The sequence below is a fragment of the Elgaria multicarinata genome, chromosome 2 (genome assembly GCF_023053635.1).
Source record: "Elgaria multicarinata webbii isolate HBS135686 ecotype San Diego chromosome 2, rElgMul1.1.pri, whole genome shotgun sequence".
NCBI lineage: Eukaryota > Metazoa > Chordata > Lepidosauria > Squamata > Anguidae > Elgaria > Elgaria multicarinata.
Window position 1 is genome coordinate 26,457,933 of NC_086172.1, and position 24,996 is coordinate 26,482,928.

The following is a 24,996-nucleotide window of genomic DNA, read 5'->3' on the forward strand; positions in this document are numbered from 1 at the left end:
ATGACAGGGAAGAGGGAAAGAATTCTATTGGGGATACTTTTCAGCAGTACCCCTATCTAAAGTGTAATGTATTGTTCTGCCATAAGAAGGAATCTGAACTTAAGGGTTAATTGTTTCTACTACTACTTTCTATTACTACTATTTAAGTCTAATGATCTCTACTACTCTCATGTCCTTTTCTTTCTGGAAAGACTATGATAAGATTAGATACAAAATATACAAAATACAGCCAGTTAACTGTAAACCCCACTAATTTCAACAGGACGGCTAATAAACTGCTTACCTTTTGCCCATTGGAAACAGTGGTTTACAGTATGGATGCTATACTACACATATAGTTGAAAATATACAAAACATAATTTTATTTATTTATTTATTTATTACATTTCTATACCGCCCAATAGCCGGAGCTCTCTGGGCGGTTCACAAAAATTAAAAACATTCAACGTATAAAACAACAGTATAAAACCATACTATAAGATACAATATAAAAGCTCAACCAGATAAAAACAGCAGCAGTGCAAAATTACAATTTTAAAACACCAAGTTAAAATTTATTTATAGACTGTTAAAATGCTGGGAGAATAAAAAGGTCTTTACTTGGCGTCTAAAAGCATATAACTGCTACAAGCAGGCCAAGTAGCTAGGAAATCTGGCAAAAGCATATTATTTTCCCTGCTTCCCTCTCTACATTAAATGTTAGATTACATATATGGGGCACTGTCCAACAGTGTCATTCCGCAAACTTCAGTTCATACAACACTGTTATTGTTACACCATCATTGAGAAAAGTCTTGTCTGGAGGGAAAATTCCACCGAATGGTGGAGTGTATTTTGAAAAACACTCCACCCCGAATCTCCACTCTGTGCAGAGGACAGTTCCTGCACAACCGTAGTGTTCCATGTTGTTTGGAGGGCTCCATGGAGTTTCCTGTTCAGTGGAGTTTCCCCAGTGGCCATAGAATTCCCTTGCAACAGCAGCAAAAGGAGGCAGTGCTGCTCTAGGAAAGCCACTGGGATTTTTTTTAAAAAAAACTGCAATAGCTGATGGGATACCATTGAGAGGAGAGAGGGTGGAGGAACTGTCAATCAAATGCTGGCTGAGTTCGGACGACACGCTGTGTGGGCGTAATAGGAACAGAATGGGAAACAACTGTTGATTAGTGTGTCGTCTGACCTCAGCTGCTGGGTTGACTTTTACTCCACTCCACAGGAGGCCACATCCACACAACGGTGGAGTGGGAACACGTTGTGTGGTGAGTAACCCCCACAAACTCCACCATTGAGTGGAGTTTTCCCACTGAGTTGAGAAAAGTGGTGTGTGAGCACTATCAGAACTCTGCTGAATATTTCCATTGTGCAAGCGGTTGCCCATTAGATGTGCACAACTGATCATGCAATGAGTTGTGCCAGTGGAATACTCAAGAAATGAACAACGGCTTGTACAAGAGTTATGTGCAACCCGTTGCACGATGTAATGCACAACTGCTTGTGCAAGCACACTTGTGCAATTGTAACTTTAACAGGATTCTCCTCTTGTTCATAGTTTGAAATCTAGTTTCTGCTAGCGCAACATCATTTGTGTTAATGGAATGACACAGTTGGTTACGGCCCATGATCTACATGGGAAGGGAAAGTTAAGGGAAATGTCATTTGACTAGATTTCTTAGAGAAACTTTCAGCTAATGACTTTTCCATCTCAGATTGTTACAGGGCAATAAGGGCCAAAACAGACATTACTTTAATTTTTATTCTATAGTTGGTGCAGGAACCCCAAATCTGGATCAGGACCCTAGTGAGGAGGGGACAGGAGGGCTTTAACCCTTTCCTCTATTGCTATAGGCCCAATCCAAAAAGGGTGCCTTGCACCCGCAATTTATATTGCAAAATCGTAATCCATAAAGGAAACAACTTAATTAGTTTATTGTCAGAGCATATTCCCACCTTATTTACAGTTTTAAAACTTTGGTGAATTTGTGCCAAGATGTTACTACGTCAGACAAAACTATATCTGAAACTCTTGAGTTTATTTCAAACAACATTGGCTTGACTCTCCATTCCTATGCATTTTAACCAGAACTGAGCATTCAAACACTTCTGGATGTGTTTGCACATCTTAGCCCAGGTATATAACATCTTAGCCCAGATGTTTTTCTTTGGCTGGGAATGGTTCCTGATGGTTAATAATGCACCTACAAAAAGTCTCAGCTACTAACAATGACATGCTAAAATGCCAAAAGTCTCAGAGAAAATATGTACAAAGTTAATCAATTTGCATGATCAGGAATAACTTCTAAAATATATTACTAGCCTTGTTTGTGTATGTGGGAATCCCCCCCCCCCCTAAATTAAAAACAACATCAGAGCACACCAAATTACTAAAGAAAAAAAAATCCTTACCTTCTTGCCATTCACAAAAAATATGAGCTCATCTGATTGGGGACAAGCCATTCTGTCTTGACAGCTGTCTAAGAGGATACTAGACACCAGCAAAGAAGTATTGATGTTTTAGTTGCTTTCAGCACTAGATTAAATCTTCTGTCTGTGTTTCTCAGATGCAAGTGACACATGTAATTAGTAAAAAGGAGGAGCCAGAACCGAGCATTTCAAATCCCATTGCATGTTATATTTCTTCCTCTTCAGACGTATATGACATTTATTTGGTTGGAAAAATATAAAACTGTTTGGAGGTTGCTAAAGTTCCTATACCTAATGTTAATGTGTGTCTTTCATCACACTTTTGTTCATACATGCATGTATACACACGTACTCAACTGATGCACCTTTTGGGTGATTTTGGGCTTAAAGTCACAGTGTGCCATGGAGAGATAATCCTTTCCAACGGGTGGGGAATGGGTGGACCTCCAGGCTGCATAGCCAATGGTGAGGATGATGGGAATTGCAGTCCAACAACTGCCACATGTTCCCCATAAGTCTCCTTGTTTCGCAACTATAATAGTGTGGTGGTGTAAATTAGCAATAAACCACAAACTTAACTAAAACTAATATGTATTTTATTACAATGTGAGCAAACAGACTCAGCTTTGCATGGATGGGAATAGGAGTGGTGGCACCAGAAGAAAAATGGGGGTGGGGAGCAAAGGAGGGACAATATATATTCCTAGGTGAGATGTGAAAAATACAGTATATTTCACTTTTTCTGAAAGAAAAATACAGTATATTTCACGTTAAAACTAAACATTATTTCTGAAAAAAACTTAAAGGGTTACTTTAGGCCTACACATTGGAGGGGAAATTAATTTTAATTTTGAAAAATATTAATTTGTCTTTAGAGTTTTTCTTTTTTACTTTTACACACCTCATATATAAATAATAAATTAATTCTTTCTCCTGCTTGCCAGATATTCCCTGTTTCTCCTTAGTGGATTGCCACTGGTCTAGTAGCATCTTGAAGACTATCAAAGAACAAAATAGGTTTAAGGAAACTGATTAGGAACAATGTGCCAAATTCAAGTGGAGCTATACCTATTGAAATAAAATCATGTGTCCATAGAAAATATATATTTAATCATAAAACAAATATATACACTTAAAATTGGAACAAAATGGTCCACAAAAATACAACAAACAATAATCCCAAACGCGTTTTGACCCACAAGGTCTTCATCAGTGGGGATTTTTTTTAATACAGATTTTAAAACTTGTTTAAAAAACCTTTTTTATGCCCCAAATACATGAACTTCCACTTGAATTTGGCACATTGTTTCTAATCTGTTTCCTTAAGCCTATTTTGTTCTTTGGTTTGCTTTTGGTTTAAGACAACACTTTTTAAAAATCAGATTTATCTTGAAGAGTATGTCAGTAGCTGCAAAATGCATAGCCTTTGTTGGTTCAAGGGCTGCATTTGAACTGCATTTGAAGAGAGGGAGAATGGAGCAGGCAGAGACCATCAGAGCCTGCCTCAGTTGGAACCCCCCACCCCCCAGGGCTAACACCTTCACCCTGTGTGGAAGAAGAAGGAGCTGTTGATCTGCCCTTCCATTGGGAGATGAGAAGACGGAGCAGGGCCTTCCCACCAGCCTGAACAGTCTCCTTAATTTCTTTTTGTTTTCTCCCTCTTCCCTCCCCATCCCCTTTTCCTTGTGTGTCATGTCTTTTTTAGAATGTAAGCCTGAGGGCAGGGACTGTCTTCTTTACTGATCAATTGTAAGCTGCTCCAAGAGCCTTTTTGGCAGAGGTGTGGAATAAAAATACTCTAAATAAATAAACTGTAGAAGAGCTACAGAGATGTTAATACAGTATATGCATGCACTTGTATGTGTGAAAAGTGCCTTTCCTTCCAACAATGTGGGGGGGACTGGGGTGGGAAGTTCCTTGTTTGGGGAGGCACTTGTCGGCGTGTGTCCCCCCCCTCCCCCGGTCATGATGCTCTGGGACATGAATACAGCAAAGGCTGCGACCAACTTACAAAGGGGAACATCAGGGCCTGCTCCATTTGGACTGCCGTCCCCACAAACACCTACCAAACATAGCCAACTGACGTCAGCTTCAGTGCGGGTAGGCGCATCAGATGCTGGCTTCTGCTCAAATCAAGATCGCGTGGGGTTTGTTTTTGAGCAAGTGGTTCTTGCTATATCCGTTGTATTTTATATATATTGTAAGCCACTTTGAGGACTCTAGTCAAAAAGTGGGCTATAAATCTAATAAATAAATAAACTTATACCTGGCAGAGTTGGAGACATTGTGCCTGGCCTGTCTGAGAAAAGCCATGCCTGCTGTCACCCTGAGGCATGGACCCTCCCATGTGATAAAGAAATCTAAATTCACAGAAACCTGTTTCCCATGGGAAAATGCATAAGCAGAACACAAAAGGCACAAATGCCTCACATTCTGTGCTGGAACCCTACAATCACAACACTCTTCTGGCACTCTTGACTTACGCCTCATATTATGCAGGCAGGAAGAGTTCATCTTCTTCTTTGTCTGAACAGTCAGTTCCCCTTTCTGATCAACTCTGTTATTTACAAAGAGAAATCTTGGCACCGGTTATCGCTGTAGTTTCTAGGAGTGAATTGTTCATGTTAAATAGTTTAGTTTGCAAGTATATTAGAATGTAATATAGCTGCAGGGGCTGTGCTAGAGTGGCCAGATATAAAAGAGGGCAGGGCTCCTGCAGATTTAACTGTTGTGATGAAGAGGGAATTTCATCAGGTGCTGCATGCATACAAAGGACACCTGCTAAAATTCCCTTTTCTATGCAACTGTTAAAGATACAGGAGCCCTGTCCTCCTTTTCATATGGCCACCCTAGGTGATGCTGAATTTAGCCACTGTACTTCTTTACCTCTCCCCTCTCATTTGGGATATTGTGGAAGATTAAAACAGGCTGCTGTGAAGTAGCCAATGAGTGAAACAGCGCCACCGCTGGGGTGGGAGGACTGCAGCAGGATAGGGGCAGGGGGATGACTCAGACTACTGACAGTAGTTTATTTGTCTGAACTTGTGGGGGATAACAGTAGCTTATTTTCAGAATAAGCTACTGTGAGTAGCTTATTAACCCATCATGGCTTAAAATGGCATCTGTACACTACACTTTGTAGTGTTATTGGGGGTGGTTTTGTTAGTGGATGAATGATTTTAATTGTAGTGAGCCACCCTGAGAGATGCATGGGTACGAGAGAGACAGGATATTCATTTCCATATAAATAAGTTAAAACATAAAGCAAGAACGAACTCTTCACCTGCCTGAAGCAGGATATGGTATGTGTCAATGGGCCCCAACAGTTGTCAGTGCACTACAATACCGCTATAAAGCAATAGTGTGGCTCCTGCCTCTTATATACCACTTTCATACCATGCAATATCCTGTTTGGTGTATATTAGGCCCAGGACATCCAAGTTCAGCCTAGTTACCCTATTCAGTTTTACACAAACCACCCATGACAAGAGAGCTTAGGAACCTAGACGTTTGCTTCAGTTTTGCACACTGTCCCAGCCTGGTATAGAACAGGCCTAACCTAGACCCCCTTCTGTTCTCCGTGTTCTCAAACAAACAAAGGCACACCTCCCTCCAAACCCATGGTTTCATGCTGGAATTGCCTTCGCCAGGCAAAATGTTTTCTTGTCCCTTTTTTCCGTCTGAAAATAAACCAGTTTTGTACAGGATAGTAAAGGGCAAATCAAGTGATTTGGTCTTGGCACAAGAGGCCATAAAATAGAAAGCATTGAGTCATATTACTTACAGGCCTTATTACTAGTATACTTAATATATTTAAATTCATGCTACATTTTATGGTGTTTTGACAAGGCACTTAATCAAACAGAAGCTCACCTCTCTGACGTTTAACATAGTAACACATTATCTCCTAAAATCTCACATGAAGGAATTTGGCAACTACCCATGTGAAGTGAATTACTGCTTTTATTATTCAATTCTTGATATTCTGGGAAGGCAGCTAATCTTAATGCATGTACCTTAGCAGTTTACAGAAGGCAATGCATTTTACAAACACTGAAGGGTGTAATCCTATTACTTCTGCACTCGATCGTAAGCCTCTGAACTCGAAGGTTTACGATCATCCATTACATCCTCCCACTCTCCATTTTTGCTAGATGGGCTTTTTTGCCCTTCTAGCTGGGGCATTTCTAAGGGGGAGGGAAGGAGGCTGAAGAGACCTTGGGGTAGCTCTTATCCTGGCCTCTCCAGTCTCCTCCCCTTCCTTACTGGAACAGCTTCTTTACCGTTCGGGCTATTCTTTCTGCGCTGGCTGTGAAGGGGGTGAGAGGAGAGTTTGAATGTGGATTACCCCTTCCAAGGTTGGAGTTCTGTCTCTGACCCGTGGAACTGGGAATATGAAATATCCTATCGAGCCTAAGAGGCTGTCCAGGATCCCTAGGATTGCTCCCCCTGATGCACAACAGTATTCTCCTTTGCATACATGTTGTAGCTTTTTTTTTTAAAAAAATCAGTCAGCAATGACTGAATAATACTGTCCTATATTCTAATTTTTTTGGCTGAATCCTGAGCTATCACATACCATTGCAGAGTACAAGATCTGATGAAATCTTAACCAAAGGCCAACACCAAAGTAAGCTACTGTGATTTATTCCATCACGGATCATATCCAAAGGAAATAAGGTGGAAAGTGAATCAATCTGAAATTGCAGGAAATGGTTACTGAACATGTTTAAACTGTAGTTATGTAGCCACCATGGTTCACACGACATGCTAAGCCATAATGTTTAGCTCAAAATACTTAACCACTATGGCTTAGTGTGTCATCTGAACAAAGTCTCATGCACAGAATCAAATACAGGAGGTGGCTGTCCAGCGACACAGATCCCAGACATGGGGGGTGGGAGGGGGGAGGAAGCATAGTAACACCAAGACACAAGAGATTTGTGTGCACTAGACATTGCTGAGGCAGAGGAGCTCTAAATGTGGTTGTTGTGTTCAGTAGCTGCAATATTTTTTTCCGTAACCTTTCATTCTGCCCTGAAAAGCAGAGGGGACTATGAAGGGAACAGGTAGAAGACGGATGGAAAGGTGGGTAGAGACAGTGGGAAACTGAGGTGACAATTAAAAAAGGAGGGATTCAGGAAATAGGAACTAAGGAGCAGAGAGGATGCTGTTGTCCTGGGCAAATGAGCGGTTTATTTATTGCACTTCTATACTGCCTTTCTGAAGCCAACCAAGGCAGCTTACAAAATTATCAGAAAATAAAAAAAACTTAACAAAGTAAAAACACAGCAAAAGATTTTAAACACCCTTAAAATCCACAACAATTGAAAAGACAAGTTAAAATGATGTCTCTTGACCCCCTTCATAAACACACAGAGAGGGGGACCAGACAAGGGTTCAAAGGCATTGTGTACCAAAGTTTGGAAGCAACCGAGGAGAAAGCCCTTGTACCAGAGAAGTGGGCCTTTGTCATCAAAAGAGCCTCTAAATAATTGAGAGCCTCCAAATAACCTTAATAACTGAGCAGGTTCAGACTGAAAAAGAAGGCTCTTCAGATAGCCAGGCCCTGAGCTGTTTGGAGCTTTAAAGATTAAAACCAGCACTTTGAATTGAGTCCAGAAAACAACTGGCAAGGAGTGCTGATCTTTCAGTACGGGGGTGATGTGATCATGATGGTTTTATACTTTATATAATGTATTTTAATGGTTTTTAGTTTTTGTGAACAGCCCAGAGAGCTTTGGGTATGGGGTGGTATAGAAATATAATAAATGAAATGATGCCATGCACCAGTGAGCAACCTTACTGTGATATAAATAAGGCATGGAAAACTATTGCCAGATCAGGCTGTTAGGAAGTTAGGGAGGCAGGAGATCAGTGGATGTTGAAAGGGCCACCAGGTCCCAGGAGCAGAATAGGTTAGAACTAGGTTTCTAGAGATATAGGTGAGTGAATTTCATATATTGATTGGAAATAACCTCATTGCTAGGTCTTTGAACTATCAAATAATCTGAAAAGAAGTAGGAAAGAGAATCCCATGCAAATTAATATGAAGCCAGTAACGCTGCTTCCCATGAGAAAGCAAGAATTTAACTAAAATGAAGTGCATGTGTTGATTAAGCACTGGGAGATGTTGATAGATGGCATTTTCTCCATGTTCTTGGTTTTCATTCAAAGGGGGTTGACCCAAGAAACCCTTGCCTTGTTTTCATCCTTTGGGATCTGGGAAAATGAACAAATTGTAAATGGGGTGATCAGTTCGGAAGAGGCCATTGACAAGGCTTACTGCTAAATAATCTTCAATTTCTATGAAACAGACTCAGGAGGTTCGCTGCTGCAGGCTGGAGATGTGGGGTACCATTAAAAGCAGCAGGTTGGGAGACCAACTGTTCTGATGCATGGGGTACAATCTATTGGGATGTTTTCCTGTGATAGTCTCAACAAAATACACAGGAATTGGGCAAGAGCATTATTTTGCCAATCATTTCGATGCGATTTGTGCAAGAGAACTTTCCAGTTGATGGTGCCTTATGTTAATTATTGGAAGAGAGGGGAGAATGCTATTTGCATTTCCAGCTCAGGGACAAAATATTTTGGCCTGGCTCTACCAATACACAAAATATTTTTTTCATCTCAGGCACAAAATGTTTTGGCCTGGCTCTGCCAATACACAAAATATTTTTTTCATGTATTAATTAATCATATGCTTTGCGGCTGTATATTGTAAAATATGCAAGTACAAACTAGCAACAAAAATCATTCAATTAAAAATAGCTTAGGGGAGAGGGAGAGAGAGAGAGAGAGAGGTTTTTTTAAAAAAAGCAACCTTAACTTATTGCAGTTATTCCAAAGTACGATCACCGGAGTTTTAAATGCCACATTCCTTTTTCCTGGGCAACAGTCCACCAATTTTGACTGTCCTAATGCAGGAAAAAGCACTCAGGCATGGATTAATTTGTTTTGTTGGAAGGCAGAATTTAAACCTATTTCGACAATGTCTATTGATTATGGTCACAGACCAGCAAAATCGATATAAAGCATACAAAAGATAGATAAAAAGTGACATGAAAACAAAACACAGCTTTGTAAAGTTCCATCTCTTAAGAGGATTGCAACGTTCCCTCCCCCCTAATTTGCACTGATATCACGAGCCATGCGGTGGCTTTGCCCCCTCGATTGACACATTCACATCAGTTTCTTAGAACCTGTGGAGCTCGTCAGAAGCTGCAAGCCGCCTTAAAGATAACCTCCTCTATAAGGTCATAAATATATCGAACCTCCTGTGAATCCTGTTAACTGTAATTTGATTCCTTATGTAACGTCTGTGTTTTATTAGTTGCAAAAGTTGAAATATTTTCTATGTACTCATTGATAATATTGTAAACCTGTGATTTAAAACTGAATAAAAATAATATTTTAAAAAGGCAACCTCATAGTGAAGACACAACAGCACAAAGGAAACTGCCCAGAGTGCTTCGGCTATTTGTTGTTTATTCGTTCAGTGGAGTGGTATAAAAATGTAATAATTGAAATAATAACAAAAAAAGAATGAATTTTAAGAGTGCATATGAGGAGAAATCCCCTGGAATTTCTAATCAACCCAGAGGATGTGCCAATATGCATCAATGAGGGCACCGAAATTCCCGAGTCACAAACTAGTGGATGAGACTTAACTGACTTTCCATCACTAGGACAGTCCTAAAAAAAGCTTTTCCTAAAGCTTTTAAAACTTGATTTTGTTCTGACTTTATACTGTTAGTTTTACCCTACCCAGTGCCTGTTTACCCTACCCTGTGCCTGTTTGCTTTCTCTTCCCCTCCTTATTGTTTTATTATGGTTTTATTAGAATGTAAGCCTATGTGGCAGGGTCTTGCTATTTACTGTTTTACTCTGTACAGCACCATGTACATTGATGGTGCTATATAAATAAATAAATAAATAAATAAATAAATAAATAATAATAATAAGGACAGAAAGAAAAGTCACAGCAAGTCCAATTTTCTTCTCCCATCCAGTGAGGACGGACACTTAGGAATGAGATGTTCAAAAGCAGTCAAGCATTCCTGAGAGGGTCAGAGGCTTTCTGGACCCTCTCAACATTTGCGCTTAGATCACTGCATTGACACTGCCTTTCTAAAGAATGCTTTGGCAAGGACTTCGCATTCAATTTTGTAGAGATTCCCAAATGAATGCAATGGGATTGGTGACTCTTCCTGCTAATAACTGAATGGAGCACTCATAGAGAAAGCAGCAGAAAATATCTCTGAGCTCAAAGAACAACCTCCCTTGGTCCTTTAGACTATCTTAACCAGTATCCATTGCACCAAGGTAGACCTTCCCCAAGGAAGATTCCTTGTAGGACCAGAGTTTTGCCATCTTTGGCTTGAAACAGTTAAGTTCTACGATGTGTAAATCTGGATCGTATTCTGTGTACATTTACTTTGTTTTTTCCTTCTTGTGCACTGGCATCCGGAAGATCTGGGGATCAGGAGAAAATAATGGTATCTATGGTAGGAGCTAAACCAATATTAAATGTCACTCTTTTCTTTCATAGGCAACAGATGTTATGCATAGCCTACGTAGTACTTATGAGAACAAGGAATGCCCCATATTTGCTTAAAGTATTAAAGTAAAATACAGGGAGTCCATAACCTAACTAAATTCAACAGCACCATCCCACTGGGAAAGTCTGGACATGAAGATGCTGAAGATGACAAGGCCCCTGGGGTGGCTAAAATGACTGGACTGGAGACCACATTTGCTTCTTTCTTACAGCTGGATCTTCTTCTATGCCTTTCTGCTGGATGTCAAAGATAACTGCACTGTTTCAGAGACTTCCCAGTGGTCTGGTAGATTTATTTAGTAGACCCTCTCTCCTCTCTGCAAGGCTACTGTGATCTCCAAAGTGTTGGGAAGGTATTTCAGACCTGGGTTCAAGACTGGATCGTGAACAGGAGATTTGTTATTATTGGGAGCCTCTGTGGCTTGGTTATGGTCATCTCAATGATGTTAGCAGAACCAGGCTCTTCTGGCCCATGACGCAACGAAGACAGCCTCATCTCTTTCAAGGTGAATCTATGTAGCTCAAGTAACCAACAGTGAAGTATGCAGGCGGTTCCTTGCTTAGATTCCCATTAGGGGAACCAGGTGAAACACTTCACCAATTTCTTGTTTATCAGATACGCCACAAGGTCAATTAGGCAAGGTCTGATAACTTGCAATAACCTAGTTAATTGATCTTGTGCCAGGGGCTGCTGTGCTTTATTCATACCTGTCCTGCTAAGACAAACTGATTTGTGAGGAAAATGTTGATGTGCTCTGCTGAGATGAAACATTCTCTCTCTATCTAAGAAAATAATGACTGCCTCTTCCTGTAGGTCCTTGACTTGGTTGCTGTCATGTCTAGCCCTGCTCCCCTTAGGTTGGGGGAAGGAGTTTCAGGCAATCAATCACAATTAGAGGAGATGGTGCCAGAAACAGGCCCGGCTATACCAGCGGGGGAGGCGGCTCTCATGGGCTCTTCACCAACTGGAAATGAACCTTCTCCAGAGCTTATCTCCTCAAGGGTAAACAACACAGTCAATGGGAAATCAGAAGTCACGAAGCGTCTACTGAACGAATAAACAACAACACAGAGAGGCTAGCCAATCCTAGAGTGCGCTGCAGATTAAAACGGGCAGAGCTAAAGGAAGGTGAGAGAAAGTTAACCCAGCTAGCCTCTTGCCAACAGCTTCTCCAGAACCAGTCTCCCTGAAGTTAAAGGCTTTCTGTTCTTCTTCTTGAAAGGACAATTGTCTCGCTTAGTTTGCATAGTTTTGCCTAGAGGAAAGTTCCTAGAGATTAGACTCTCTTCAGGTAGGAAGAGATGTTTATTGCTTGAATAATAATGCTTTGTGGATTACTTGGCAGACTTCTTTATCGTCTCCCAATAAGGCAGGAGTTCTTGAGAAACACAACAGTTGCCTTCTTCCCTACATCCTTGTTCATCCAAATGAGAATTGTGTTTGCTCTGTAGACATGTCTTCAAAACTCAGAGGGCAAGGCCTTGAGCCTTGGACACTGATGATGATTGAGGGGAGACATGATAGCAGCCTTCAAATACTTAAAAGGTTGTCACACAGAGGAGGGCCAGGATCCTCCCAGAGTGCAGGACACGGAATAACGGGCTCAAGTTAAAGGAAGCCAGATTCCGGCTAGACATCAGGAAAAACTTCTTGACTGTTAGAGCAGTGCGACGGTGGAATCAGTTACCTAGGGAGGTTGTGGGCTCTCCCACACTAGAGGCATTCAAGAGGCAGCTGGACAACCATCTGTCAGGGATGCTTTAGGGTGGATTCCTGCATTGAGCAGGGGATTGGACTCAATGGCCTTGTAGGCCCCTTCCAACTCTGCTATTCTATGATTCTATGATTCTATGTTTCTGATGGTGACCACTTCCCCACAATCCTTTTCTGAGGTGTTCTGTGTGCACAAATACAGGAAAAATTCCAGGCATCCACGTCCCCACAAGTGGAGTTAGGAGATTACACAATGCTGGCCAGGAGATTTTCTAGCTCCTTCTACTTTCTCAAAGTAGCTGGATACAATCTTTATTTCTGCACGTGGCCCTGGCAGGAGTTTCTGAACATAAACAGGAGTTCTTGTGTTCATCAAAAGTAATGTTTGTAATCTTGACACGCTTTAGATCAAAAGCTCAGCTTCTCTTTGTTTATTTCTTGTAAAGATAGAGGAAGCCAGATTTCATTAGGAGCTAGGTTCAGCCCTCAAGCATTGTTAAGCTGAAGTTATGTCAACCATTATAGTTTCACTCTCACCAAGCCAAAAACTGGTGAGAGTTTTGGAAAGAATCAGCTATTGAGGATGTGCCCTAAAGGCCCTCTTTAAGACATTTAAGGCCCAGGGGGACAAAAGTAACCTTGGCCTATAGAAATGTTTGAGGTGGAAGCCAGATTTCAAGGGCCATTGCTTCATTGGAACTCCATAGGTCTCAGAAGATTTTAAGAATTGTTTTCTGATTTAAAAGCATAGGACTGCCTTTCTCCACTGGATAAAGGAGGAACAGGCACCATAAATGCTGAAATGCTTTGAAAGAAGCAAATATCTTTACCATTTCAGTAAACTGGTCAGTACAGGCCATTCGAATGCGTTCAGGAGTCAGAGGACTGTTCAGCTCAAAGTCCTCAGGCAATTCTCTTTCTTTCCTCACGGCAGTCACTGCATCCCATATTGCGAAAAACACGGAGCACCCCAGGAAAACTGCTGATTCACCAATACCCTGTTAAAAAAAAAAGACCAAGAGACAAAAGCAGTGAAAGCACTTTTGTTTTTGAAGCAAGTTCAAAGTGGAGGGCATTTTACACAAAACCTTGCGGAGAGCGCTTCACCTACACATGACATGAGTCTCTTTTCCCTTTAGGTTCTGTGGGAGAAAGACCCGGCACGTAGTATATATATATTCTTAGAGCATGATGGGGAGCCTCCATGGAATCACTCTGGAAGTGAGTGGGGCCCTGTATGGAGGCGCTATCTGTATGAAGTGGCACCTCCATGCAGCTGATATGAGACACTGCAGGCACCTACTTATTGTAGATAGTGTCCATGATGTATGATATGTTCCTAACCCCTCTCTGAGCTCAAAGTCAGGGTCAGCTCCAGGTCTGAGGGGTGGTGGTGGCTCAGTATAGAGTCCTCTAGTGGGCAAGTGACCCTGTCTTCCTCAAGAGGGATGGTGGTAGCAGGAGCAGCAGGCCTCTGAAGAAGTGCCGGGTGGCCACCACTCTAACTGCCCATAGTGTCCCAGGATCACATAGCCTTGCTCTGAGCCATTGTGGGGAATTCCAAGGTGACAGGGCCAGCATTCATCAGGGCTCTGGAAAAGGAGGCAAGGGCAGCATTGTGTTATCTAAAACAAAAACATGAGAACAAAAAATCAACTAGACCAGAAGTTGACTGCAATCTAATCTAGTGAAATGCAACCCATCCCTAGGAATTAGGCTTTTTCTCTCACAGTGAGGCCCTTCCACTTTCCCACTGTCCTGGATTTTAGGAAATAGCTGGTCTGGCTTTATTAGATTGGCTGGGAAGACTATGAAAACAATGCTAATCCACCCCTCTTAAAACAATATGAGATGTCTTATTATGAAATGCAAACGCTAAATATTAATGATGAATAATTAAGAATTTGAGAATGAAAATAACGAAGAAGTAGTAATTATGTTAAAGAGAAAACACAGGTTCCCAAGCAGGTTCATAATGAATTCTGGGTAACTAGCATAAACATAATGGTCAAGATGACCTGGATGGTATCTAAAGGAAAAAAAGTGCTAATTTAAAACCTTATCATTTGAACCCAAATGTTATTTGAGTAAAGTAAGACCATAACATTCCAGGTCAAATGTGTACCTGGTCAATAGGGTAAAGTTTTCGTTTATAGAATGCCGTGATGACACGTCTCCAAAATATGCCCCTCACCAAGACAGACTACGCAAAGGGAATATCTGTCTGTGGGGGGAAGCTTGCTCCCACAATGAACACACTTTCTGAATGGGGCCTTAACAGCCATACACCCTCAGGCAGATCTGCAACCAAAGATTGCCACAAAAGAAAATACACACAAATAAAGGAAAACGAAAAAACCCCAAATAAGGAAATACGAGAAGAAAGAAAGGTTAGAATAAAAGAATTTTCCTCAAAAACACGTGGAACAGTAGGAAGCCCCTTCATGCGTGTGCTGCCACAATGGCTGTTGACGAAGAACTGAGGGACTGGGCAGGAACCTGTTAGGACATGCGCGCAGTAGATGCAGGGAAGTTTTCCCGTCAAAAATATTTCTTCAGCTATTTGAAGCAAGGCTCCGAGCAGGCGTAGAGCCCATATGTGTGATGCATAGAGACCACACTGAAGAACTCTCCTTTTTAAGGTATTAAGACTAGAAGTCTAAGAACTAGAAATGTTTAAGGAATTGTATTTCTTCTTAAGCTATTAAGATCTAAAGACCTTTAGCAATGCTAGATTTTGATGTGATGCTATAAATATATGTCTAATAAAAATGAAAAACGGATCCAAAAAGATTTTCCTGTACTAATTCTTCTTAGTAAAAAAACTAGATTGCAACCTACCAAACAATCTTAGGAATACACTTTATTCAGAAGTATTTTTTCAGCTATAGGGGTTAAGACGGCTAACTGCTCCCAAAACACTGAACTCTAGACAGATAGTTCAAACAAAGTCAAAACTGTAACAACACATCCTGCCTTCCGTTATATTTGTAGTGTTGTCATGCTACCAATTTTGGATCAGAAGAAGATCCATGGTGGATGGTTCTTTCACAATGGTACAGAAATTATTAGCAATGTACAGCCTGAGCCACTGATTATGAAGCTCCCAGCTCTATAGTCAACCAGCAGTCCTAATTTAGATCTACTGTTGCCCAGAGGACTTCGGCCTAGACCACGGAAACCTACCTGAGTTCAAATCCCTGCTCATACATTTAGCTCTCTGGATGACTTTGGGCCAGTCGCTCTCTGCCAGGGCAACCTTACTGGCTTATTGTGGAGATAAAATTCAGGAACACCCCCCCCCCCCCCAAACCCGGATGATATCTCAAGCACCTGGGAGGAAGCGTAGGATAGAAATGTTGCTATCATAAATGCGCCCTTTCCAGGAAAATATGTTTGGGCCTAGCTGATGCACTTCAGAATTGAGATCCACAGCTTCACACTGGATTCTTGTTGCACAGCTGAGAATACAACGTGAAGCTGCAGATCTCAGTCTAAGGGAAAGCTACTAGCTCAAGAAGATTGTTTTAGCAAGAGTAGTACTGTTTGTATCAATGCCAATGTCACGTACCGGCAAATCCCGGCCGCGATTATGGACGCTTTAATGCTGTTGGTCCCAATGGTGCTTATGCATGAATGACTGTGGGATGGATTACAGCCCGTGTTTAACAACACAGTAACATGATATTCAGAGTTTGAAACGTTAGTGGCTTATTCGCTCATATCATTTCCCCACTAACAGGTTCGTGGTGTTTACTTCAATAATTTGGTTCACTATGGATTACACAGAGAAAAGGGCTGCACCTTAGTTTTTATTTCCTTACCTTGGATGAATAGATTGCTGTTGTGTGTTGGGAAGACGCCAGCAGGGAGACACTGAACTGTTCTGGGATATCACAAACTGCAGGAATTTTATACTGATCTGGACCCCGTGTGTAAAGAACTCCCTCCGGAGAGTAATTGAGTTCCTCTGTTGTGTAAAGCCCAAGACCCTGAACAAAGGCACCTTCAATCTGACAAGAGAGAATGTAATTTACAGTGAGATTCCCAAATACGTTGCTGTACAATACAATTTAATGAAATAAAAGTGCTTACTGACGCCACCCTTTCTGGAAGCACTGTTAGCTTTTTAAATCAGTCTTTTTATTATCATAATCAAACAAACATACAAAACATAAAAAATAGTGCAGTCTACCATAGAACTGAAAAACAATATACATACATAAAAACATTGCATAGACACTTGCACACTGACTCTCAGCACTGTATAAATAAATGCCTCGTTTCCCACAAATATCTCTATTCTTTGTTTTCCTTCTCTCAATTCCACCATCTAAGTAAATGCAGACATTTGTGCAAAAAGCAGCTGCACCTTAATTATCCATTTCTATACTGTTAGACTTTGGAACTGCATTAATTTTTAGTTATCAATAATTTGTATTAATTTGTAGTTATCAAAAATTGTGGGATTAATAGATGATGGTGATATATTTATGAATTCTGAGTAGCAAAATTTTATTCTAGTGCAGATTGTGCTGTTTTTAGAACAGGGCACTTATTCACTGCAGGCTCTTTCCTAAAATGTTATTGTATGGCCTTTGCAAATCAGAGACTGTGGATTCTTTTGTATAGTTTAACCACAAAAATAAATGTAAGAAGAAATTCTGAAGACATACCTGACCTATATCCAGTGCAGGATTGATGCTGCGTCCAATATCCATAACAATATCTGTTTTGATGTTCTGTCAATGAAATGCAAATTGTATGGCTATATTAAATTCAGAGTAATTGAAGCATGGGGAGATTAACCTGCCCTTTTAGAAATGACATCCATATGATGAAAAAAAAAACAGTGCTAGCTAGGAATGCTGGTGCTGCATAGGGACTAAGGACCAAACAACATAGCAAGTTTCCCACCAATAAATAGCCAGTATGGAGCCCCAATCTGGATCAGGGCCCTTTCATGGGTTAACTCCCCCCACAAGAGCTTGATCAGTCCTCCTGCACTGGCATTTTGTGAAAAACCAACCACCATGCACTCAAAACCAGAACTACACAGCTAAAGGAACATGTAGCTTGAACTAGGCAGACCTATGCAATGTAGTTCTAATGTGGTGTAGCGAAGTAGTGTAATATAGTTCTAACATAGGCCCTTCTACACCTAAGGATTATCCCAGGAAAATGGAGGGATCGTCCCTGCCTGCTCCTGGGATCCCCTGTGTGTCATTTGCATGCACAGGGATGACCCCGGGATGATTCCGGGGGAAAAAGGCAGGTATAGAAACGGCCATAGCTCTAACCTAGCGTAGCAGGATGGTGTAGTTCTAACATAATGTAGTATAGTAGTTGCAGTGTAGTTCTTATGTGTGGATCTATGAAGCTAAAGTAATTTGTAGTTTGGCTGTAAGAGTCAACTGAAAAGGTCCTTGGTTTTGAATCATCTTTTAATCTTAGATGCCTAAGATTAAAGAGATAAAATATGCAAAGTGAGCTGCTTTGTCTTTATGTGATGCACTCTTATTATCTTTCAGTGGAAATACACATTATGGGTGCTTGAAGATGAGAATTTTTATCTTGCAGTCATCCTGCTTCATTCACAGAATTTTACATCCAGATGTCCTCAACTTTAATTTGTAGCTCTCCCATGTTTTTCCACTCTGTCTTTTTTATTTTTCCTTATCTATATATATAAAACCCCAGAGGCCTCCTCCAAGCCACTTATGCAAATAGGAGAGAAGGCAGAGGCAGTGGATTGGCCTACTGGTTGGTGATGTCACAATGACATCGCCAACCAGTAGGCCAATCCACTGCCTCTGCCTTCTCTCCTATTTGCATGTTCTCTCCTATTTGCACTTATAGGCCAATCCACTGCCTCTGCATTCTCTCCTATTTGCATGTTTAAAAATTTTGAGCTCACAGGGCCTTCTATGGAAGTTCCAAGAAAAATAACTGCCATCTAGGGAAGTTCCAAAATAGAAGGCCAGAGGGCGCCTCCAAGCCACTTCTAGATTTTGCCCTCTGGCGCCATCTAGCGACTTTTCTCAGAACTGCGGCCTTCCATGGAAGTTCCAAGTTCCGAAGAAAGGTAACTGCCAGGAGCTTCCGGCCTAGCTGAGGGGCCAAAACCCACTCACCTCCTCACCAGACTACTCCTCTACACCTGTTGTATGATGGGCTTTTTTGCTAGTCTGAAATAATCTGCTAAAGAGGAGAAGATGGAATAGCTGCACTACACATTTTGATTAGTAGCAGTAGGAGCCCTCTGCCTGGAAGCACATCCCATTCAGTGGGACAATTCATGTGGGAATGGAGTCATAAACATTAATGTCAAAATAAAACGTTGTCTGGTCCTGTCCACAATCAGAGTATTCTTCTACATGCATACAGCAAGAGAATTGTTAATTACGTTGCACTTTCTCCCATAGAATAAGGCAGTTTAAGAACAGGCCTTTTCTCTGTTAGCCCAGTAAAGTCACCCAGTGCTAACACGGCCATTGTTTTAGCACCAGGCATATTTCTTTTCCCAGGCATTTGGATGTTCCAGCTTAATTGTTGTGGGGTACTTTTGTGGTGTTCATTCTATGCTTGTGGTGGGGGCAGGGGAAAGATTTGTGTATTGTGGATGAACACTTTTTGTACTGTATTGGTTTTATATTATGTTTTTATGGTGTTTAATTTTACTTGTATTATTGTGATTATTATGGTTTATATTGATATTCCCTATTATATTAATTATAGATCTCTGTGTGTGTGTGTGTGTGTGTAAGTTGCTTCGAAACTGCTTTTTGTGATGGGAAGCAACACCAAGTGCTCTGCAACCCATCAAGCCATTCACATTAAATGGAGCTTTTTCTGTGCCTCATGATCGAGAACCCAGCAGCCTGCTCTTGCCCAAGCTTCTGCATGTGGCTTTGGGGTCCTGCTTCCGTACAGAATATCTGGGAACTGAGGCTGTTGAATACTGCAACGGGACTGCCAAAAAAGGTAGCCTTTTAAAGCAAACAGCTTGTCCAGTTGCAGAAGAACAGGAGATTCAATTTCATCTCCATGAGATGCAACTTGCTCGTCCTTCACAATCAGCACAGGATTTCTGGCCCCATGTCTAATACGCTGCAGCTTGTAGAAGCTAACATGATCAGTATCAGTTTGTCATGTCCCTGGGCTCAGAGGCTCAGCATCACCTCAAAGAGGACTCTGAACTGACCAGCCATGAGTCACCCTACCCACTTTAGGGAGACCCCTTCACATCCTCTTACATACCTTCCCAGCCTGAGATCATAGCCATCCCTGCAATCTCAGTCTCCAAGGAGGACTCTCCCACAGATTCTCCTTTCTCTCAGTCGTGCAAGAGCCTGAGGCTACAGAAATAGCCATGGACCTTTTAAGAACTGCAGCCAGCCTCCAGCAGGGTTGGAGCCTCTGAAATTCTGGTGCTACCAGCAATCTTAAACTTCAGTTACTTGCCATCCTTTTGCTGGGACAGCAGCTCTCTTTCCGAGGGAATATTCCAGTATGGTATCCAAGGTCCTGACAATGCTCTACCTCTGGGGTCTCCAACATGGTGTCTGTGGATCATGGCACCTCCCAGGCTCCCTGACACTCCTCACTTGTATTTTATTTCCAGCACCTTCTTTATTTGGGTTCAAAAGAATGGCTTTGTGTCTTAGCCCCCACCTCGGCCTTGTATTTACGTTTTTGGGCAGATTATTTTCATTTTAGTCGCACCAGTTTGCCTTCTGAGAAATTAGTGTTTTATGGCCCAAGATATTAGTTATTATACGAATGGGCAAGCCCACCTATGGCAGCCGTTTTGTGAGAGCATTCACAACATTCTCTCAAAATTCACAATGTGCCTGCTGGCCCAAAAAGGCTCTACTGATGTGTTACAGAACAATCTGTGAGTGCTTGTGTTGAAGGCTGGGCCTTCATCCTAGCCAGGGCAGAGTTCATGAATCATGACAGTCTTTGACAAGTTATGCAGAAAGTCAGTTGTGTTTTCCGCCCCCCATCCTAAGTAATGCCCACTAGTTACCTTGTGATCTCCAGTCAGACAGTCTATTTCAACTTCTGTGCAGGCAGCTCCATAAACAAAATATTCAAATGGATGACCTTCCCCTTTCTCCCAATCCATGTTTGCTTCATAGCCCCTAGAAGAAGCAATCAAGTGCATTTGTGAATAGTACACAATACTTTTATCTCTGGAAATGGCAATAAAGCAGGCAAGGGAAATGGAGACTCTAAATTAATAAGCTGAAGCCTCAATTGGCACAGACTCCAATCATGACAATAGAGTGACACTATGAATGCAATCCTACACATTTACCTGGGAGTAAGTCTCACTGAACTCAATGGGACTTCCTTCCCAATAGAGGTGCATAAGACTGCACTGTCATTTTGCTTTGTTAAAGCAGCATGGCGGGGTGGGCAAATGATAGACTGGGTAGATCTTTGGACAATTTACCACAGATAGGCAAGGATTTCTGTCTTCCAACAGTTTAACAAATAGTAAGTAAAATTGAAATTTAAGTTTACTATGGCTAGTCTTGTGCTAATTGCTTCTTTCTCTTCTTGCCAGTGCAGTGAAATAGGAGTATTCATTGGTTGCCTTTGACCACTACTCTTGCTGAAAAGGCATGAAGAAAAGCAACTAGGTAGAATTCTCAGCTCCGTGCTAAGTTTTCTTGTAGAGTTGGATTGACAAGTGAGGAACTCTAGTTGTCCTGCCCTCGCATAAAATCCAGTGCACTGGCAAAGGAGGTTTGAGAGTACAATGTCACTGGGATCAGATACTTCTTTGCTTAGCCTACTCTTGAACCCTGAATGAATGCATGCCTTGAATTCCATGCCTTTGGAACCTGGGTCTTAAAGCCCATATGACTGGGCTTGGAGACCCAGTTTCTGGCTCCTGATTGGATTATAGGAGTTTATTTGAACTTGGGCTCACTAAGAACTCTGATCTATGGACTCTTGTGAGGTGCCTGGGTTTGTGTCCTGATCAAATACAGGAGTTTGCTGTTTCTTTAACACAGGTTTGGCTGCTGGCCTGGTATCTCAAGAAAGCTGGGCCTGACAGCTATATCATATACTGGATGTCATTACCAGTTTTACATTCGTTCCTAATGGAACCAGAATTCGCCACTGGTATAAATGTAATGTTGGCCTGGGTGATCTGAGCCAGAAAAGCTTTTTCAAAAAACAAAATAAATCTACAAAAGACTTCTGACTGATTGGCAGCACTTTTAACTAAACAAAACATAAGGATAAAGACTGCTGTCCCTCTACGTGGGCTTTTGCAGAATGCGAGACGATAGGCCCCGGTTCCAAGGAGCTTACAATCTAAAAGTCATGATCACATATTTGACCTGTGGTGCTAATAATATCTTCCATACGGACCTGCACCCTCAAGGCCATTTGCAATGTGGCCCTTAAATCTGAGAAGTTTACATGATGGCTCAAATTGTTAGCTTAGTCATTCATGTTCCAGGAAGATCTCAGTTATCTTGTTCTGTCATGTGACAATAATCCCCTCTGGGCGTTCACTACTTAAAGTTAATCATGAGTTAACATTTAGTACCTGAAATAACCTGTAGCAGACAGGTTAATACTTTGCTCAAAAGCTTCTTTAGCCTGTAAAAGAAACAAGCACATTCAGTTCCAAAAATCATGTTGTATAAAAATGCTAACATGATGATGCCCAAGCAATATATATATATATTTTATTGCAGCACATATATCTCCAAACTAAAACAGAAAAGGGGAAGAAAGTACACCTACCTAGGTTTCTTCTACCAATATATATTAGCAGTGCTATGCATGTTTACTCAGAAGTAAATCTCACTCAAGTTTGGTGTGGTTGTCACATTAACAACAAAAAAGCAAACAAAGTAACTGTATCTATAATTAAACACACACGCACACACACACACTTAACGGTAAATGCCAGAAATTCTGTGAATATCAATAGCTATGAATATCTGAGGAGGCCAGGGAGAAATGCCAGAATTGGTAAACTCCAAGAATTGCCATAAACCTTAGAATAAGTATCAAATTTGATTGTGATATCTTACCTTTATTGGTAAATGTAGATTTTTACCATGCCATGCTGGTAAAGATCCCCAGCAAGCCTGATTCTCTACATGGGTGAATCTCAATAATTCCCAAGTTCCTTTGATCTATTCTTTCCTTAGTGTTATAATTTGCTATAGCCTGGGAAAAGTTCAGATTATATGCTTTTTAGACCTTTGTAATTAGTTTCATTTTACTGTATTTCAGACATGTAATGCTTTCATTAAATACTTCCACCAACTTTGGCATCTTCCCACCTTCACAGTATCCTGCTGTCTAATTCTAGACATATTCTACATTTTTTTGGTTGCAGACTTTTCGGTTGAAATCCTATGCACTTAAACCACACTGAAGAGTGCTTCCAGATGAGGCATTTATACTGTGGAATTGCCATGTCCCATTCCCAGAATTTGCAGGGTGTCCAGACAACTTTGACTTCAATTTAAGGAAAGCTGAGTGAAGGAAGATAGATGCTTTTGAACTGTGGTGTTGGAGGAAAATTCTGAGAGTGCCTTGGACTGCAAGAAGATCAAACCAGTCCATACTCCAGGAAATAAAGCCAGACTGCTCACTTGAGGGAATGCTATTAAAGGCAAAACTGAAGTACTTTGGCCACATAATGAGAAGACAGGATACCCTGGAGAAGAGGCTGATGCTAGGGAAAGTGGAAGGCAAAAGGAAGAGGGGCCGACCAAGGGCAAGATGGATGGATGATATTCTGGAGGTGACAGACTTGACCTTGGGGAAGCTGGGGGTGGCGACAGCCGACAGAAAGCTCTGGCATGGGCTGGTCCATGAAGTCACGAAGAGTCGGAAATGACTGAACGAATAAACAACAAATTTTCCCACCACCTGGTAGATGGAGTAGTTTTACAACACCTTTTGGTTTTTAGTGATAGGAGCCTTCTCTCTGGAAGCACTTTTGTAGGATTGCACTATTTATCACAGAGCACAGTATAGATTATCTAGAAAAGTATAGCAGTTGGAGAAAACTTTGGTCATCTATGGAAATGCCCTATTAAACATTGGCATTTACTGTTACTTTAGCTGAGAAGGGGTGTTGTTGTATGATTGACACTTTCCCCAGCAGCCCCTTAAAATTACTGGTAAATATTTACACTCACCAGTAAATGTAACATTTATAGAAGAAATTTAAAGGCAATATCTATTGAAAGGCTTTAGGCATATACTTTACTGAAAACTGTGAACAGTTATTCAAGCTGATATTGTTTTAGTGGTTTTAATGGAAATCATATAAAATGTGGTATGAATTTCTCATTGGCTAGTGTGGAAAAAGAAATGAATAGGGAACCACAGGTATGGCTCTAAAGAGGAAAAAATAAGAAATCGTGAGGTGGGGGGTGGGAAATCACACTGCATAACTTTTATATACATGCAGCCTGATCCCATGCATGTTTACTCAGACTTATGTCCCAATGGGGCTTATTCCTGGGTTAAGTGTGCTGACGGTTACGGCCTTAACCAGCATAATGAAAAAGAATTCAACCCAACACATGACTGCATTCTGTTCTTTGCAGAGTAGTTCATAAGCTACAACAGTAGCCCTTGAGCTCTTTTTATTATTACTTTTACACAACAGATGTAATAAATATTTAAATTGGAAGCTATTTTTAATTTGCTAATGTCTTTTCTCCTCTGCATCGATTAAAGTGATATTTGTATGCTAATGATTCCTGTAAATATTTCCAGTTGGCTGAATGATAAAATTGAATTTGGCGTGTACTTCGAAAGTCTTTTAGGCCCTAGTTCTTACAGAAGAGGTAAAAGAGCAAGCTCAGGGATGGAGGCAGAATCGAACCAACATGGGGGTTGTGATTGACAAATGTGGGGAGAATCTCCTTAATAGTTTCCTTGCTCGTTACGGCAGGAGTAGAGGCATCAGCGGTTAGAAACACACCATGGGGCATCTCAGCAGATGTTTGCACTGGCCACGGGATACTTCTCAAAAACCTAATGTGCTGAACTGCCTTTTGTTTTGCAGGCTTGTGGACGGTTCGCTTTCCTGTTGGTGCCTTGGTTGACCACAGCCAAGGACAGACAGGAGTAGAAAAGGGGGAAAGAATTTGGGTAAAGAAGAGTAGTGGAGACATTTGTTTTTGTTCAAATAGAAGAATTTTGCAGCAGAAATAATAACAGATGAACAAAACCACACAGTTTGGGGTAGGCCACCTAATGCCCACCAGATGTTTTGGACTACAACTCCCATCATCCTGAT

The 24,996-nt window shown here is 41.2% G+C and overlaps 2 protein-coding genes across 3 annotated transcripts in view; both read right to left on the bottom strand.

Annotated features, from left to right (window-relative positions):
* Positions 1-2,615, bottom strand: part of LOC134392124 (aldehyde oxidase 3-like) — a 71,663-nt gene extending 69,048 nt beyond the window's left edge. The window contains exon 1 of the mRNA XM_063116172.1: positions 2,401-2,615. Within this exon, the coding sequence (XP_062972242.1) occupies positions 2,401-2,451 (51 nt within the window). The 5' untranslated portion in view covers positions 2,452-2,615. The remainder of the gene's footprint in view (positions 1-2,400) is intronic.
* Positions 2,616-4,907: 2,292 nt separating this feature from the next.
* The window catches only part of LOC134392123 (aldehyde oxidase-like), an 80,777-nt gene continuing 60,688 nt past the window's right edge, over positions 4,908-24,996 (bottom strand). Inside the window, exons 31-37 of one of the 2 annotated variants that reach the window (XR_010025029.1) lie at positions 22,270-22,322; positions 20,728-20,842; positions 17,372-17,437; positions 16,520-16,708; positions 13,526-13,693; positions 6,998-8,640; positions 4,908-5,022 (exon numbers count right to left, since the gene is read on the bottom strand). Coding sequence is in view for 1 of the 2 variants with exons in the window: in XM_063116171.1 (XP_062972241.1) it covers positions 8,590-8,640; positions 13,526-13,693; positions 16,520-16,708; positions 17,372-17,437; positions 20,728-20,842; positions 22,270-22,322 (642 nt within the window). In the remaining variant the exon portion in view is untranslated. Of the gene's footprint in view, positions 5,023-6,283; positions 8,641-13,525; positions 13,694-16,519; positions 16,709-17,371; positions 17,438-20,727; positions 20,843-22,269; positions 22,323-24,996 lie in introns of those variants that run through there. The other variant, XM_063116171.1, reaches the window with a different exon arrangement.